Source organism: Lineus longissimus, chromosome 4, assembly GCF_910592395.1.
Source record: "Lineus longissimus chromosome 4, tnLinLong1.2, whole genome shotgun sequence".
Lineage (NCBI taxonomy): Eukaryota > Metazoa > Nemertea > Pilidiophora > Heteronemertea > Lineidae > Lineus > Lineus longissimus.
Genome location: NC_088311.1, coordinates 21,239,469 through 21,258,201, shown reverse-complemented (window position 1 = coordinate 21,258,201; position 18,733 = coordinate 21,239,469). Strand labels below are relative to the sequence as shown.

The window sequence follows — 18,733 nt, the reverse complement described above, 5'->3', positions numbered from 1 at the left end:
TACCTGCAGGAACTGATTACTAGCAGGAAGAGTGAGGTTATAAGACAAAACTTCTGTTATAAACTCGCAGTCATTGAAAACTATGTGACACTGCTGTTATACCCGTTCGATTTAGATTGACAAGACAACGTTATAAGCCATAAAGGCGACATCACTCCAATTGACCAAGGCCTGCCCGCGTCGTTGGCATTGCCACACATAGTTTGGTGCAGAATACACGGAAAGGCCCACTTGGACACCATACTTTCAACACAATCATCGGGAGGTCCGTGAGCGCGGTCCCTGATGGGCAAGTTTACCACTGCAGTCCCCAGGGGGTCAATTGCTGGTGTCGAAAACATTATTGATCGACGACAAATGGCAATAATTCAACAGACTTCTTAGTTGTCACTGATTTGTTATTGATTCCGCGTCCATTGCTTTTCACACCGGGAAGATTGTCTTTTTAATTATAGCAGACGACATCACAACAATGGAAAAAGAATCGTCAATTATAGTCACGTTTATTGTGTTTATGCGTTGTCAGGGGAGTCTGTAATTATCGTCGCGTTTACTTGTTTAGGGAGGACACTGTCTCGGTGTCATCTCCATGGCGTTGTCCCTAATTGATATGTTGGCATATGTCTTCATTTTAAACATGCTCATAAATTGATAAGTAAACCCCTTTTGACTCATTTTTCATAAGTATTTCAAGACGGAAAGGTTATTCTGGCCGAATTTAGCGCGTCTTCAGTAAGGAGACGAGTTGTCACCATTCTTGTCTTCGCTTCATCGTCTTGTCTTTAGACGTCGGAAAGCCTTCGCTACGAGTTGGAGTCAATGCAGGGTTCAATTCACTATCCACGCGTGGTTGGAAGCAGTTCTTAAAACACAGTTAAGACCTATTGCTTGGTTGTGCCTTCCTCTTTCACATGCATTGCTGACTTCTTAGAGGATTCTACCGCAATCGGGTCTGGTGAATGCGAAAAACCTGCCATCTGACGCCGGTCGTCCAGCCAAAAGGTGCGCCGGACTCTTGTGTTTCCTCACCTTGTTCAGGCGAATTCTCATGGACACCTGACACTGTAAGGAAATCATGAAAAACCTCTGAAATACCGTTAATTTGATCGGATTTATAAAATCTCAAGCCAGTTAAATCAACGTCGGAATTTGCATAAAAGCATTAAAAGCTTGCTACGTAAACTCCTTTGTCCGATACTTAATTTTCTCTGCAACACAACTCGAAGTGCGTGCCTTTAAAAAGCCCATGGCAAGGTACCAACGACCTCACGGCGGTGTGACCAACACGACCATTCTTCTGTGTTAGCTCTCGGTGGGGAAATATTTCTACAGTCTATTAAGAGAGGGGAAGGATCGATAGTCTCTGGCAATAAGGTAGGTTGTGACATTTTCTCCATTAATTTTCTGTTCAAAGTTTATTCAAGATCAGAACAGGGAGTTATTACAACCAAGTTCCTTCAATGAAATTTCCGATGAGCCCAACATGGTCCCTGGCAATGTTGTCTTACGAGGAGTAATTCACAACCAGGTGACGGGGGATAAGTTCGATGACAACCTGACGTTTATTTCGACGACTTCTTTTAGTATATTCTCGATTCTTGAACATGTTATGGTTTTTTTTGTTTTTATTCTTTTAATAACCCCTAAATATCCTACGCATATCCTACGTATATAAGTACATGTAGTACAAAACAATAGACAAACCATTGTCAAATAATTGTCGTTGAGAAGTACATCGGTGGTGGCGGGCGCGAACGTTAAGCGGCAACATCAAGAAGAAATGATTTAATCTTCGTCTTTATCTCAAAATCTTGCCTCACCAACGCCCGAGGTGCGACATTATCGACGGACAACTTAATTGTTGAGACATTCCGTCAGCACTTGTGAAATTCCGGTTTTCGGTTAAACCCTGTATTAAACGTTACTCAGAACTGTCAGTGTCGCTATTTTTAATAAGTGTCGGGCGTCCATTTGAATTTTTTTATAAAAGCAGTGTTTTTAAGTCTGGGTGCATGCCGTTCTGCGTAACACTGGACGACAGAACTTTACCCCTTGAAAAACTGGACTGGTGTTCGCTAAAACAATACTCTTTAATTCCATCAGTGTTAACCCCCTGTGCTTTAATGGCAGAAAAACTACGTCAATAATGGTTGAGACAATTGTCACAATCTGGTCACAAAATTTGCAGAAAATCCCGAAATAAAACTTCCAACTTCCGAATTCGCAGACACCGAAGGTACAATGTCTTTCGCATTAGTTTCAGCCAGGAATCACAAATTCACGTTAACAATGTCTTAAATTGGTGTGCATTGTGGAATGTTGTTTTACACGTTCAGCTGTTATTGTTTGGGTGAACAGTCTACCTTCACCCATTGTTGCAACGTGTAATTTGGTAGCAAGAGAATTGCTATCATAACTTCGCGAGGACCCGCGACGAAACGGGACACAGTTGATGACGGCGACAAAAGGGACAAAATGTTTAATTTGCGGTCGATTATTTACGCTCGATCCAGTGCCAAGTCGAGCGCTTAGCGGAAAATTAAAGACTGGCTATCCTTGGCCCTCCCCCTGCCCACGGGAGTGAAAGGCTGAATGTTTGCCGTGAAGACCGGTTCTTACACATCCCTACTCTGCCAGTGGATAATGGTCATCCGTCTCTACAGTCTCGTTGATTGAAATTGAAGACACCTCGGACATTGAAATGGAACTTTCTTGAATTAAAAAACAAAGCCACAGTGACATATACAGGAACTTAATGGATATTACGAGATCCATTCGTGAAAATACGAATGATATTGTGAAATTCAGGCGATCATATCGAAGGTGAGGTTCCAGATATAGGTAAAGTTTCTTTCGCCCAGTGAAGAACTATTTCTTTTTAAACTAAATCTTCATTGCAACAGATAGCTGAACATATCTATCACGAGTACAGCACGACTGACATAGACTATAGGACTGAGACGAAATTTACCAACGATCAAAGTAAATTCCTCAATAATTGCTAGATCTTCGAAGCTAATAACTAATCTTCGCATCCATCTATCACCCACTTTAGAAGGGGTCATTACTGTCCAGGGTCCAAAAGGAAAGCCCTTAACCCACATAGTTTCGTTAACGACATTTGGCCCCCTTCAAAGCCTTTGATCTGTCCACGGCGAACCACTTTTAACTGAATTAGTCCTTCAGTTTAGCAAAATAAACGCTAGACAAACAATTATCTTCGTAAGAATTTAGGATATTGTTTTGATACTGGTCATCCGTAAACCATTACCTCGGTAAAAGTACGCGCTATATACGGCTGTGCGACGTAAAATCCATGGTTTCGACAGCAAGTTATGGTCAAAATGGAAAAAATTAATAAGGGCTGCACGAAGCTCCTCTCCCCGCCCCGAGATTCGCCCGCTCGACAATAACTCGGAGACGTCTAGATTCTCCAGCATTCCACAGTATTCTGACGCCGTCTCTCATGACGTCATTCTGGTCAAGGGGAATTTGGGGTTGGACCCTCGCAGGCTCGTCGACCCACATTTTGATCAGACACATCTCCTGGCAAGTTTCAAATCTTCGATTCAGTGTTAAAAGCCAAGAAAACCAATCAATGCCCCCCCCCCTCTAATCGCCCCCAAAAATTAATCGTCACTGCTGGGGACGTACTTGAGCAGTTGAGAGTGTCCCTTTTTCTACTTCAAACCCTTTCTTAAACCACTTCAAACTGTAAGGAGAGCCAATTTGTTTTCACGAGTTGGAGGGCCGGCCTATCCTAACTTTCATGACTTTAAGGCTCCGATGGTAACAAGTGACAGATTGCACTAATTGGGCCAAGGGTCAAAGCCTTGGGGACAGTCCTCGGCACCTGTTGTGCAGTTCCCGCACGCCACATCTGCCATGAGGTTACTTGGACTGTAACAACATTTGGATATTTCCATTTAATTAGCCTTAATTAGCCTTAATTAGCCTTAATTAGTGACCTATAGGCTTGATCCGTGCTTTTGATTAGAATTTTATTACCTTGGAAAAGTACAGTGTCCTCAATGTTCTCCTCAAGTTGACACCAAGTTTGACATATACAGGGTGTAAACGAATACATCTTGCTACTTTTAAAGCTGAATAACGTTTTCAAAGATATGTTAGTTTTTTTCAAAAATGCTTTCAAGGAATGAAAAATATTAGCGGTAGGTAGCCAAACCAAGAAAGACCATGGAAGCCAAGGAGAAAATTCATTTTCAACGCTTTTAAATCGAAAACGGATTAATTCTGCCCGAGTTTATATTATTAACTAATGTTGGTGTAAAATGAAGTGATGCTGAAAGTTCACGTTTTAATCTGTTTTCGTTTTTGTGGAATTACATGTTGGACTCGGAGAGGTTTAAACCGCAACTGAATGTTCTGTTTAGATTTATTTAAACGGATCAGTGGTCAGGTAAGCCAAGTTATTTTGTGTATACTTGGGTTAGAATATGCCAATTTATCAGGTAAATGGACAAAGTCAACTAAACTGACCATGTGGAATTGATCCAACTCTAGTAATTTGGAAGTTGATAGACAAGAAATGGCCAGAAAGACCAATACTGCCCAAGAAAAGGAAGTCAAAAAACATCTCTATATCGCACTGACAGCTATAGCTTATCTTTCTCCCGCACAGGTCCTGCTCGGAGAAACAGAAAACAAACTCCCCAATGCCTCCATAGTTAAATTGTGTGTTCCACACACTTGGACAGATCCCACCTTTAAAAAATAATTGAACACATTTATCTTTTCAGACTCAACCAGACGAAAGAAGCCTCTCGCTCCCTCCCGCTAACGAGTTCTCTTCGTCTCCACCCCTCCGAAGAAGTCGTCGAACTCACGGTCTTTTGTCCCGCGCGAGGGCGTGGTAACAACCAACCATCCAGAGACAGCGTATCAGCTGCGGTAGAGAGCGCCAGGGCTAAAGATTGTGACCACACGCACTGAGCAGTTTCGGACAGAACGCGAGGCAGTCACATCCTCGCGAAGGACAGTCAGTTGGAGCACGAATAACTTTCGCACACTCTATACGATCAACATTTCGTTGCTGTTAACAGGATATTTCATCGGTCGACGTGGATATCTCCTCTTCACACACATTCGCGTGAAGGAATCAAAACGGAATTACTGATACCATGGATATTTATACCTCCATGCTGATACTTAGAGGAGGGATCTTTTCATCAGAGTAATCATAGCGACGCCTCAAGTTACAGACTACTGACCCGTGTACGTGTATGAAAAAGACCTTTGTGATATTCGGACTCATGCATGGTCTTGATGCTATACTCATGAAAGGACACTAATAAATCATTATTCGTAAATTCATAAACTTATTGACAGGACTATATATGATTGACATTGCTAATCTTTCCTTGGAATAAATTGTTTGACCTCATGCCATTTCGAATAAGTGTTGGACATTGAATTAATATTGGAAGTCGGAGATATATTTAAGTGTGGAATGAAAGACATCAGTTTAAGTGTTCTAACGGAGACACTGGAGGTATAAATTTAAGTGATATCATTTTGATCAACAGTGGACACTGGCGGATGACAAGTGTGGACACTGAAGGATATAAATTAAGTATAGAGGGCGATAAATACCAATGTTCATTTATTGAAGGCTGCTATATTGTGATATCACAGTTGCATCTTCCATGTAAGTAATGTCTGAAAAGCAAAAAACCAACGAACTCAAGATGGTTCCAGGCCGCAGTACAGCCACGTATTTCTTCTTCAATCTGCTGATCTCGATCTGTTCCTACGTCTTGGAAATCTTCACCTACGTCATGGCGCTGATATTCATTTACCAACTTGAAGGGGAAAGCGACTGGCTATGGACTATAGGATTATTAACAGCTTTCCCAATCTTTGCAACACAGGTTTTATCGCTTTATTGGGCGCTTTGGAGGACGGATATCTGTACAAGAAAATACGGCTGCTTCGCTTTGATTTTCTATGTCATCATTCACGTGTTTCAACTTGGAGTTGTTTTCAGGTTCGCTCGCCTTGTTGTCTGCAATGACGTCATGGAAGCAGACGATGGAATGGCGGAGGCGACCTTACTCAGACTCTTTCACGCATTCTGCGGAGGGTTACCGAGCCTTTTCATCACATCCTACATGGCCGTCATGAATTCTACATTTCGGGATTGGCAAATTATTCTCGTCATCGCTACCGCGTTATGGTCGAATTCGTGGGCCTTGGCTTCGTTTCGTCGCCAAGGACAAACGTTACTGGACTTCAACAGTGTCCGGAAGGCTATCCCTGGTGCACTCATCAAGACGTTATGGAGGATAGGAGAGCTAAGTTGTAGGGTCATGGCACTGGTTTTGTTCGCCGCAGCGTACGGCTACTGGGTGTTTTTAGTTTTATCTCTTCACTGGACCGTCATGTTCATCTGGCTCTTCGTCTTAGACGTTATGGACAGGAAGGGCAAGAGGAGCAAACGTCAGCCGATTCGCAGCCTGTTGCTCTCAGCTGCTACGGCTTTCATTCATATCTTGTGCTTCCTGAACCTGCAGACGACGCAACCAAGGTATAAGGTCCTGTGTTTCTACCTAGTGACATTCTCCGAGTGTGTCATGCTGTTTGTGGCCTGGGTTCTTAATGATGGCTACAATAGCAATTTATTTTGGTTCTCCATGATAATCATCGCCTCAGGGATAGCTCTCGCTCTGGTCTCTATGATAATCTACCATAAATATTTCCACCTTGCCGCACAGATTCCCAAGAATAGTCCAGGAAATCAGCTGCCGGACCCACAGGGTTGTATCAACTGTAAACTCAGCATCTGCGTGAAACACGACACCACGGCACAGCGACCATTCAATGTGCGGTTCGCGGAGGCATATCTAAAAAGACGGGGAAGCTATCCGTTGCTTTCTGAACCAGGCAAGAATAACACCAATACCTATGTTGAGTTTGATAACGCGCTGCAGCGAAGACTGTCTGAGAGAATGGTTAGTCGCGTAAGTATCACAATCAAGGGAGACAATACGGATCAAAACAACCAACAATGTGTCACAAACAGATCGTTTAGAAACATAAAAGAAGAGAAAACGACTGATATTTGTATCTCTTCTGACTCAATTGGGACAATTCCAGGATTACAAGATCATCAGCGTCATCTCAGCGGTAATAATAGCTTTAGTGACAGGCCTGCGGCAGCGATAAGTTTTTCTAAGGGACAAAATCCGTTTGCTTACGGAGCGAATCCCGCGGAGAATGACCTCGGATCACGTCCGATTGGACTACTTGTTGCGAACAATAGCATCCCTGTGGAGGATGGAGAAACGCCTAATGAACTAAGTGGGGATCATCTTGATTCGGATGGTGTTAGCGAAGGTTATGTCGTACGGGAATTTTCCAAATTCGCCGGCGCTGGGCCGGACAATGTCCTTCGTAAGGAAAGGCGGGTGCTTTCGCCCCGGGTCGCCGCAACTTCGACAATCAAGTCGTATAAGTCCAAGGAGAAGGACGCACCTTTGGGTGCTGGTATTGACAATGAGAGTTTTGATTGTAAAATTCCGTCGCTGGATCTGTCCGAGGGCACGGACTACCCGATCTATGGATACCTGGCTAACCGCGAGCTAGATGTCTCAGAGTCTGAGCCTAGTGCGAATGAATGTGACACTATCTTCACCAACCGGTCATCGGAGGAGGAGCTGTCGCACTATGTTAAGAACTTCAGTTTCATGGCATTTAGTCAAAGTCCGGAAACGATCAGTCGCCTTAGGGTGAGCAGTGCAGACTCGGGTGTCGGTGATAGCAGGGTACAGTCAAATCTGGTGACGCCGCGCAGCGCCAGCAGGGCAGCTGAACAAGACGAAGGGAACATGAACACGATCTGCTCCGAATCTGGTCGGAGAAGATTACGGGCTGCCGGAGCGCGCTCTCGGCAATCTATTCTGTCGCTTGGACTGTCATTCCGTAGTATCTATGACAGTTTATCTTTGGATCACCCGCAACCTTTAGTCACCACATCATGTGTCTCGTCTTCAAATCAACATTTACATGATTCTTTGACAATGGTGACGTCACTTTCTACTGTTGATGTCACATGCGCAAGCACACCAAGCGGACATCATAGTCAATGCACATGTGCAAATAATAGTATTTTTGGTGAAAGTAGTTTTGATAGAACAGAGTATTCTACAATTTTGGCATCAGCTGACCAGAGTGGACAATTGGACTATTTTGGTGGCTTTTCAAAAAGAAACACATTGGATACAGGTGACCACTGGTACGAATGCATAAACGCAGACACGGACATTTCACACGTCATTCCGTCTGATTCGGAATCTCCAATTTATGAGAATCCAGGCTTTCTATTGAGTAATCACGAAATCTCAGCTTATGAAAAAGTTTGATAAACCTCAAGTATTTTTGTTGAAATACGGATATGGTAACGAAATGTACGGGATCATATACTCCAAAAGTCTGGGGCGTATACGTTTACGTTTACGCGTCAAGTTCCGGAATCTTGGCTATGCTGGCAGCTGTATAGGCTTGCATGAATAACAGACACATTGCTAGTCTACATCTGATTATATTTGGTGCTCAGTGATGTAAATAACTTATAAATTCGAATTTATTTTAGATAGTGAAATCAAATTTGGTTGAATATAAATGCATGTAGTGTATTACATTTTATATCACGGAAAACATCTGAAGGATCTGAAGTATTGAACATGTTTACAGTTCATTTTGACTACATTGGAAGGTTGAGATGAACCAACTTTCGCGAATTATACTATTCGCACATGACGTGAAAGCCAGGCACCTAAATTTTCGTTTAAGTTGTGAATCTCAACCGTCCCTTTTGTCGGGCTTTGGAAAAGAGACTACTTTCTGCAAAACACAGTGAAGATATAGAGAGATTTAGATTCTGATCCGATAACGAGAGCGAGGTGTCATTTTGAAGACGGCTATTGCACCGTTTTACCGATGCAATGGGTGATATGAATAAAGACTAGCAAATGCTTTTATCTAAAACTCCATGTACATTTACACTAGGCCTTTCTGTACAAAATTGAAGTAAAAGCATTTGCTAGTCTTTATTCATATCACCCAATGTCTGGTATGCCGAGAAACAACGTATATCAAAACAATCAACTTAACACGATGGCGTCAACCTGAGAAAAGAAATCACATCGTTTTCGTTCTCGAACCAAAAACTGAACCTCTGTAATGTGGAGTAAGTGCCGCGTCGACCAGTCAGAAGGACAGCTCCGCAAACAGCTCCCATCGCAGCTTACATTGGGCAGTCTGCAAAGAGAATGAACAGGCTGAGCCCAGGGACCAGAAAAAGGACGCTACTCTGATCCGATCCAACATGCCCTAATTTAATTAATTGGAGTATATGCCCTAATTTAATTAATAAATCACGAATACTACTAGAATTCTAGTGCCGTGACGAAAGATTACCTCTGTCATGAATCGTCACTATAAATGTGTCCGGATTCATCAGAAGAACCGTACGGATCAAGCCATCGAGCCGCCTCTCGTCCTCCGGCCTGATGCGGGGTGAAGTTGACATGACATTGACTTTAGTACCAGGCTGGCAGCTCCCATCAGTCTGTATGCTGTCACAAGCAATGGTTAGGGCGTAGTGGTCGTAATCTGTAGAGAGGATCCAGTAGTCGCTTTCTGTTTGGGATGACAAAGAATATGTTACTAATATTAGACAAGATTCGCAACCCATACGAAGCGCTACGACCGACGAAGTATGTAAATGTACACCTAATCTACGCCTTTTTTTAGTTTCGCCGATTCCTCTCACAGCAAATAAAGAATCTGATTAATGAGTGTCGCATAAATGAGGTTCCTCTTACACTGAGCGAAGTAGAAAATTGCTGAGTACGAGCGACGCACAGGACATGATGACACGAGATAGTTCCTGGTCCGTCTTATAGAAGTTGCGCAACCTGCCTATTATGAAATGATTTCCCATGTTTACCCCATCCTGAACTTCAAGGCTTCTTACTCGGCACTTCATGACGGAGTTAATGTAACCTATGTTTCTTTATGAGGCTCAGTAACGTCACGGATGTAGTGCTATGCATCCCTGGTATGTTGCGAGGGGAGGAGCATATTCGACTGTCCCTGGTATTCGAGGATGGTAATACCGACGTATACGAGGTAACCCCTATACCTTACCTGGATATTTGCTGTTAATGATATACCTCATCTTGGCAGGGTTTGCTGAGTCAGGGATGACAAATTTCATGTTTCCTCCTCCCGTTAGCTTGCGACAGCGGTCTGGAGATGTCCTTAACATGAAGGGACGTTCGTCATTATTTCATGTACACTGGATTTTCTTCGTCCCAATTTCAAAAATCCCCTTTTGCCTGACCATCATTAAAGGATGATACGCTTTTTCCTCAGTGCAACCACTGTTGACAGGACGGAATACTGGCATATCACCGAACAGGAATTATCCGTCATCCTGGCTGCATCAGCAACACATATATCAACTATAAACATAACACTGGCCTGATTTCATTAGGCGCTCTCCTGTGTTGTCGTCGCTGACAGAAAACTGCCCTCGGACTCTGTGGGTAGCCGCAGGTATAAGGCCCGACTTGAATAACCCGCTTGCGCGGTAGCAACAATGTAGCCACTTCCAAAAATCATGAAAATCCTCCCCATGCAGCGAGTGAGTATAATCACTGGCGCCAAGCCTAGTTTTCCCACAGTTAGGACTGCAGCGGGCAAACACCTTGTAGTTGAACTAGGCCTTATAGGTTATAAAGAGGAGACAACGCCTTCTGCGCTGGTTGAAAACGAGCTGATGGGTAAACTTCCTATATATACATGCATATACCTGTAATTGCCGACCATCACTGCTTTTGCGACATTGTCGTCATTGGGATCCATTCTATAATAAAAATAGAGATTGTCCATGATCCATGGGTCGTCGGTGGCATCGTGCCACTTGATTTCGTACCATTTCTTGCCAGTAAACTAAAAAAAAGTAAGAAAGAACACTCAGCGTAAAAGTGTAAAAGTGACTGACGGATTGCAGCGGTGTGTGTCCACCAATCTATCCTTATCTTTATGTCTTTGTACCCGTAACGGATTCTTGGCCATGATGGGACTGATTACGGCTCATGTCGGCACTAGTGGTCTTCCATACTCCGCCTCTCGATGTTTCAGTATTTGTGTATGACGTATAGGGCTATCAACAACCTGAATCTCTGGATACCTGGATACGGCTCTGCTCATAATAGAATATCATCTAAAATTTTGTTCGTTCATGCTTTTATTGTAGTCTTACCTCGGTAATATTGAAGTTTCTTTGGACATCAGCTGTATTCCAGTTAAATGCGACATCTGCGTTGATTGTGCAGGCCACCACTGCCAAAATAGCGAGGACGACGCCTGGCGACACCAACATCCGAGAGGTCATGTTGTTCTTTTTTTTAAAAAGCCAAAAGGTTTTACTAAATCATGGAAATATTCCATTGGGTCTGGTATATAGCTTGTACGCCGTTCAAAATTGCTGCTGGTCAAGGAAAATAGATATCCAGTACCTATACACAATGCCGAGGTACATTTATTATGCACACAAATGTGCTGAAACTTGGTATTTAAAGTGTGTCTACACAGCACTATTGTTGAAATCTATATCCATTACGTATTTACACAATTTGAAATATTCAATTATAAACTTAAATTTTTTAACGAACGGTGAATAGGCTCTACAAGAATCAGTTAGGGCACACACTGTTGCATCGTGCCGCATCTTCAGCAATCAAAAATGTGCCTTTTACTGCGCGCCTGATCTGACTTACCCGTACAACAATGCATCCAACTACAACTTCGATTACCAATTTGCATGCAATAGAGCTCAGGGCACAATCGAAATTGAGTTATCGCTGAGTTATCGCTAACATTATCGCCGATTATTGATTGAATCGAATTACGGTGTTTGTGTTATGAATACGCAAGTCGTTTATCATATGGTCACGTGTTGTTCAAGACACATTTCTCATGAAAAAATACACATAGGCCTATAGTACATGACGAGGATGGCAGTAGTTCAACTGGGTAGTCAGGAAGCTGAAGCCCGTAGCATGCCTAGTTAAGGTGTCCGCTAAACAAGTTACTGGATGCTCCCTATCACCACACATCAACCACAACCCCCATAGATCTCGTTTTTTCCCGCCATTGTCATTTTAAAACGAACAAATAGGGCAAACTGGGATGGATTTCGGGCGTGGCTGTGACCCAGTCTTAGATCACTGAAACTACCAGTATTTATAGTTTAGCTAGAGATGGTAAGAAACAAATATTTCATATGGCTATATCATTTCTATAGATGCTCTTCCTCATCATGTCATGCATCCCGCGCCAGGGCAAGTTTGACGTCACACCCGGAGGGTTCCATCGCGCTGGCTGGTGAGACCTAGGTCATGACGTTACGACGCGCGTAAATTTGAGGCCCTCTGTTGTCGCGTGTTTTGGCGGTGCATTTTCACACAGCAGTGCTCGTTTCGTAAATCGAAAGAAAATTGGTAAAAAAAGGGAAACATCGCCTCAAACGATGAATACGTTTGCGCTCTTATTTGGTTTTGTTGTGTTGTGTTTGGCCCTGACCGCAGCACAGGCAGGTGAGGTGATATTTATTATATATTTTTCACTGAGAAATGGCACAGCGACGCCGCCCACTAGACGGAAGTTTGTCAGCATCAAAGACGTCAAATCAAAATGTCAGCCAATGGCTTGTCTGTCTTTGAGACGCCGGGGCGCGAACTAAACGATGGATTTCTTCGAAGTGTGTTTTTTTTTACTGTAGCGGTGAAAATCAGCTAACACCTCATTACCTGAGACAGTGAGAGGGCATTCTTACAGGCTGGGTTCGAATCGAAGTAGGCTAAGATTTCCTGAAAATGTCATCCTGAACTTAGGACTGTTCCTGATTGACCTGAAGAAGTCATCAATTTCAATTTTGTAATTTTCAGACGAGCATGGACATGATGAAGAGGAAGAGGAAGTAGCCGAAGCACCCCCCTCAGATCAGGATATGGTAGAATGCTACGTGTGCTCCGGCCTCGCATTTCAAGACATTCAGATAAAAGCGGCAAATGACACCTCATGTTCTGACCCCTTCGTTCCAAATGCCAACAATCCAACCCAGAAGTGCGCGGGAAAATGCTCAGTACGTATAGGCCTGGTAGGCTACATCCAAGTCACTATAGTGCCATTGTCTGTCAAAACATTGGCAGTGGTTCTCTTCTTTTTCTTCTACTTTCCAGAGGCCTTTTATTAGTTTATTACTGTCAGGAGTTTTAAAAACAACTTCCATTACCAGTATTTACCGTTATGTATAATGTAGACGTAGATAAGCCTGCAGCACACTAGCCGCCAACTTTGGCGACAAGAAGCGTTCGGCTGACGCCTCTCGAGTCGACGCCAAATGTGGCGGCCAGTGGATCCCGGTCAGAGCACACCTGCCCAGAATTGGCGTCCAGTAGCGTCTTTTCCGCCACTTTAGGCTGCCATTTTGAAATCATGTGACATCAAGACGCAAGCTGATTGGCCATAGCCTCGCCATCCGTAGCACACCTGCCTTCTTCTTGCGTTCAAGCGCGGCGACACGCGTAATCAAACATGTTAGATATTTGGTGTTTAGTTGCGGCAAGTGGCGTCAAGTCGCGTTCGCCGACGCCGACGCCGGTCGCAGCAAACTAGGGATTTTTCAGGCGTTCAGGACTCTTGCGGCAAAAAACGCCTGTGAAAGCGGAAGTTGGCGGCTAGTGTGCTGCTGGCTTTATACCAGTATTCTAAAACAACTTGGTTGCAGCATAGCACTGTTCACAGTACATGTACATTGTATTGTAATTTGTATAATCAAGCATCAAAGTCTCGTATTTGCGGCAGCTAATATGATTTAATTGGTGCAAAATATGGGCGTAACCATGTAACCCAAAAAATTCAAAATCACATTTCAACATGTTCAGTGATTACTAAGTTTGAGGTGTATCCGTAAATTTTTAGAATTGAAGTTGATACACTATTGTCGGGTGCATGATAGCTGTCTCGCCCAGGGCGATGTATCCCAGTCTCACCAAACACGGCCGTATGCGCAGGCCGGATAGAGCCGCCGGGACAGTGCCACCCGAACGGTGTTTGGTCGAGACAACCAATACCAACAAAGGTAATCAAAATGTTGTCATTATGATTTCAGAAATCAGTATCCGGGGCCATGGACGCAAAAGTTTACGACAGAAAATGTGATGAAGAGTGTGAGGCGGAAAGCGGAAACTTCTTCGGGTTCACTCACGATACCTTTTGCTGCACTGGCGATAAATGCAACGGCGCCACCTATCTTTCAATGAGCGTTCTTACCCTGGTGACAACCGCCCTCAGCCCTCTTTCCCTCTTCATGCTGTAGATCATGTAGATGGAAACTTCTAAAGTTCTGAAAAAACTCGCAATCGGACTAAATAATTTTGAAGAAAAAATCCTTATCAAGAAACCTGTTTATCCATCTTAATTCAATGTTATCTCAGAGTACCAATAAATTTCAAACGTTAATATATCCACGTTTTGTGCAAATTTGTGCGCCCAGTTGCCAAATAGGACAAGCGCTAGTAGAAACGCTTTACCCGTTATTTTCAGCACGCACGCGATGGCCGTAGTGAGTGCTGGAGGTCCTACCCTCAAATGGTCATCCTGGCATAACCAGTGGTTTCAATAGTACTCCACCTGTCGATATTACAAACCAGTGGTCATGGTGGTGAAACCTATACCCTTCTGATGGATTGTGGCTGTAGAACCTTCAGTAACCAAATAATCATCTTGCTTCGGAACTTGGCCATACAATGTATGTCAGCTGCTGCTGGCAGAATATCAACAAGACGTGAAGTTATGCAGAGCATAATTTTATTTTGCATTAAGGATACATGGATATACAGTAACAATCAACGATGATGGTATATACAGTGTACATGTATTACTACATCCTACGGTGTCCCCAGGTGGTAACTGAAAACAATAAAAGAAAGAATTACACGGCATCCAGTAGAGGGATCCTGCCGTTAGGAATTGCTGCCTCAACACCCGCTGGCTGATTCTCTCATGATTAGTCATTCTTTTTGGCCAATTTCGTTTCGTGTACACCGTTTCATCGCTAGATTTCAAAATTTCATGTTGGGTTTTTGCCCCCAAAAAGCACGAGTTCTATTACTAGTATCCATTGTCAAGCCTCAATCTGACAGAATAATTGCGCTGTTCTGATTTTAAACCCGAATGGACCCCAGTGAGCCCTCCATGCAGCGATCAGCATCTTCGTGCATTGGTTCCCGGATTTGATGATGATTTGTTTTATAACCGTATTCGTACCGAAAACCGTACGTAATCGGGGCCCATGATGCCATCAAAATGTACGTAAACGTAAGCTAGCAAAACCTCCTTAATTTTCATAATACACGTATCATTTTTACCTTCGTTTAAATGGTCATTTCCTAGCCGACTGTCGTCGTCAGCGGAGGGCAATCTGAAATATAGCAACATGCCTTTATAAAAAAAACTCAGATAAGAAAACATGAGAAGTCTTACATAGCTGTACAGGGAAATGCTCGGGATACACAGAAACTCTATTGAACAAATTTTCACCAATTAAGTGGCTCAGTTATCATTCAAGCTACATATACAGTGCTGAACAGGTCCCGCCATCCCTTTTTTACTTTTCTGCTGTTGACACCCTTCCACCAACAAAGCCAGGGAAACTAGCCGCTACTATAGGCATGTATTGCGTATCAAAAACTTATTACTTTTGAAATTATACGTTTTTTGAAACTTTACATATGTGTATACTCACCGGCATTTTGGTATCCAAGTGCTCGACAAAGACCACAGTTATGGTTGCATCTTGAAAAATGGAAAGCAATATATAATAAGTATGATCATTGATAAAATCAATTTAAAAGAGTCTGAGATCTCATAGGCCTGGGGTTTGAACTTTTGTTATATTTTAGATAGTGCATCACCACTGAGATTTCGAGTAAATATTGAACCTAAATGTGAAAATCCTGGATCTCAGAACTCTTTAGCTTGACGCATCAACTCAAAGTCTGTCAGCTGGAAGCATAAACATGATTAAATTTCACTAAATTATTCGGATTCATGATCTCATGATACATGTATATACTATACCAGGGGGATAAACGTTGTTTTCTCTTGACTATATCCAAAGGAGTATTTTTGCAAGTCCAAAGAAAATACCCTCTGCAGCTAAAATAGATCCTCCCCTGACCTCATCAATATCAAAATGGCGGTCTCGTCTCAGAGGCTGCGGCGCTATGGGGCCATCTTTTATACGTTCAATGCGCCGAAGAAAGGGATACTCATCAGCATCTTAGTACATGTACTTACAGGCAGAGGTCATGGGCACAGACCGGGAAATCGGTGAAGGTGCACATTCCAGAAACCCATGCAGCGAACTGCTCGACGAACTTGGAGCACCTGCGACGTCCTTTGCAGGAACCAAGGCGCGGGATCTGTTTGCAAGGCAGGAGACACGGTTGACCATCTCTGCACCTGCAGTCCACATCGCAGCGGTAACGGTTTTTATCCTTCACGAATTTGCTACAGATCATTAGTAGAGCTGTTTCGTTGTCTTTTGGGAAAGGCGAAGAGAGACTGTAGCCAGTGTTTCGAAAGTATTTCTTTTTCAGTTCGCAAACGTTGCAAAACCGCGAAGTGCTCACGGACTCGCTCGTGGACTCAGCCTCACTTGACTGTAAGCTCAGGCCTACGGCCACCACCAGAATGAGGAAACACTCAGCTTTCCACATGGTTGCAGGTCTGCAAAAAGGATAAAAATTCGTCACATCCTCAGCCCTAAATACATGTAAATGTATCAACACCATTGAGTAACTTTTTGGTTATTCCCCATCCGTCCCATGAGACACCCTTGACAGAAAAAAGCCGCATCATGCCAATTAAATCTACCATTCTTCAGCACATAAAGAAACGACTCCGATCATCAGTCTGCAGGATCGATAGAGCAAAACTAAGACGTTAGAAATACGGTTTTCTTACCCGAGTATCGTGGGAACCGAACCAGTCATCAAATGCTGGCAAATTATTTCTTACAGCCTTTTTATAGAAGGCACGATATCTGATTAAATCCGATAAACTTTAACAAATAATAAATCGGTATTTCTGGTGAGTGTGAAGAATGTTTTTTCAGATATCGCGGCTAGGCTTCAAATTTCATTCACTGTTTATTGCTTCCAAGTTTGCTTTATCTACAAGTGATCTTCTGAAGGTAAGCCAATTCCATTTTTTTGTTATGGTCGGAGTTTCATCACAAATTTGCCAATTTCATTGCCGGGTTATATATTTCTTGACAAAGTGATGTTTTTTTAGATATCGCAGGACAATATCATATAACATACACGGTACGGCTGGAAGTTTTATTTTCACAGTTGATCTACGATATACATGGTATAGGAAAGACGCAGCACCATGCAGATTTATACATCCAGACTTATATAAATGTTTGTAAAGTTGTCGAAGAAAATATCATTTTTAACAGATTTTGCCTGGACATTTTTACTGTTGATTAAATATTGTTTCTGTTTATCGATGAGGGTAGACTGATATTTCGCCATATATAATTTGAGAATGTTACATGACACGGACGACATGTCATGCCGTAGAAAGTAATTACCTCTCCCTCTCTTGTTCATTCTTCATCTTGATAAAATCTGAATTAATCACATCTTATGACTTTTTTACTTCTTTTACACGTGGTACATAGCGAGTTTTCGCAAGTCCCCGAAACGCCAACGCGAACGCCTATACCTCATTGTTTGAGCGAGGTCGAACGATATTGGACTAGGCGTTCACGAGCGGACGTTTCGGGGGCTTTGCGACCCCCGTCCTACTTTCAGAACGTGTCCGATACAAAATCATCAGTGCCTTCGATTCTTTAGGCAAGAGTTTGTGATTTTGATTTGCTGTTACTTGTCGCATCCTTGGATAAGCAACCAGATATTGTCAACTAAAATGTTTGTTCTTATTGAAAACGATGTTTGTGACATTTTCTCTGCTTTGTTTGGGTGATGAGTATTTTCGACGAGAATCGTGCTTAATCTATATGCGGTTTAATTAATACTGGACATAACCACGATAGAGTCCAATTTTGGTTGGCAAAAGTCACGAACGGGCTGTCATTCCGAATAATCGAAAAATCCTCCTCCCGATTGGATCATTAATGAAATTACTGATAATGGCAATTACATTTCCTTTGATAATACTTTGAGACGATTTTATATTTTGTACGTGCCTGAAGCAAAACCATAAAAAATTATTTGATAGGGCATAGCCATTAAAACGTGTAATTTTTCATGTAACACATCTCTCATTTCAACCAGGGTGAAAGAAATGCTTGTCCCTCGACCTTAAATCGCAATGTTTCACCATATTCTGTTGGGAAAAAGGAGTTCTTTTTGTGGGACGGGAGGCGAGGGGCTTTGGCAAGCGATGCAAGAACTGGTTACTTTGATAAACTAGGTTTATATGAGGTGGGGTATAGCAGGAAGGCGTAATGCACGCCGTTAGGTGAGTATACTAATGATTGCGAGAGGTCGGGCTTTGTTTTGTTTCACATTTTGTCCCCTGGTGGCCGAAGTAAGAATCAGATCGAAAATCGCTCTTTGAACGAGATCTTACCTGGTGTACATAAGTTTCAAGATTCTTGGTGCTT

The 18,733-nt window shown here is 42.8% G+C and overlaps 3 protein-coding genes across 3 annotated transcripts; 1 reads left to right on the top strand and 2 right to left on the bottom strand.

Moving 5' to 3' along the window:
- Positions 1–5,543: 5,543 nt before the first annotated feature.
- On the top strand, positions 5,544–8,441 carry LOC135486286 (uncharacterized). Its single transcript, XM_064768973.1, has one exon. It carries the CDS (start codon positions 5,676–5,678, stop codon positions 8,379–8,381), a length of 2,706 nt encoding a protein of 901 aa, XP_064625043.1. The 5' UTR covers positions 5,544–5,675; the 3' UTR covers positions 8,382–8,441.
- Positions 8,442–8,544: 103 nt separating this feature from the next.
- LOC135486287 (retinol-binding protein 4-B-like) lies at positions 8,545–11,885 on the bottom strand. The gene is made up of 6 exons (XM_064768974.1): positions 11,808–11,885; positions 11,291–11,428; positions 10,838–10,977; positions 10,171–10,283; positions 9,439–9,660; positions 8,545–9,279 (listed from the first exon to the last, which is right to left on the bottom strand). The coding sequence occupies exons 2-6, from the start codon at positions 11,420–11,422 to the stop codon at positions 9,266–9,268; spliced, it is 621 nt and encodes a 206-aa protein (XP_064625044.1). The 5' UTR covers positions 11,423–11,428; positions 11,808–11,885; the 3' UTR covers positions 8,545–9,265.
- Positions 11,886–14,884: 2,999 nt separating this feature from the next.
- On the bottom strand, positions 14,885–17,154 carry LOC135486732 (uncharacterized). Its single transcript, XM_064769804.1, has 5 exons — positions 17,062–17,154; positions 16,393–16,824; positions 15,839–15,888; positions 15,462–15,514; positions 14,885–15,003 (listed from the first exon to the last, which is right to left on the bottom strand). The coding sequence occupies exons 1-4, from the start codon at positions 17,088–17,090 to the stop codon at positions 15,483–15,485; spliced, it is 543 nt and encodes a 180-aa protein (XP_064625874.1). The 5' UTR covers positions 17,091–17,154; the 3' UTR covers positions 14,885–15,003; positions 15,462–15,482.
- Positions 17,155–18,733: the final 1,579 nt, after the last annotated feature.

What these genes read in the sequence shown, in the direction of transcription:
- LOC135486732 (XM_064769804.1), bottom strand. Translation starts at nt 17,090, where the DNA reads ATGACTGGTTCGGTTCCCACGATACTCGG. An exon ending in TCGGTTCCCACGATACTCGG is followed by an intron (nt 16,825 to 17,061) that starts GTAAGAAAACCG and finishes TCCTTTTTGCAG; the next exon opens with ACCTGCAACCATGTGGAAAG. An exon ending in ACTTGGATACCAAAATGCCG is followed by an intron (nt 15,515 to 15,838) that starts GTGAGTATACAC and finishes GCTATATTTCAG; the next exon opens with ATTGCCCTCCGCTGACGACG.
- LOC135486286 (XM_064768973.1), top strand. Translation starts at nt 5,676, where the DNA reads ATGTCTGAAAAGCAAAAAACCAACGAACTCAAGATGGTTCCAGGCCGC.
- LOC135486287 (XM_064768974.1), bottom strand. Translation starts at nt 11,422, where the DNA reads ATGACCTCTCGGATGTTGGTGTCGCCAGGCGTCGTCCTCGCTATTTTG. An exon ending in GAAACTTCAATATTACCGAG is followed by an intron (nt 10,978 to 11,290) that starts GTAAGACTACAA and finishes ACTTTTTTTTAG; the next exon opens with TTTACTGGCAAGAAATGGTA. An exon ending in CATTAACAGCAAATATCCAG is followed by an intron (nt 9,661 to 10,170) that starts GTAAGGTATAGG and finishes CATCCCAAACAG; the next exon opens with AAAGCGACTACTGGATCCTC.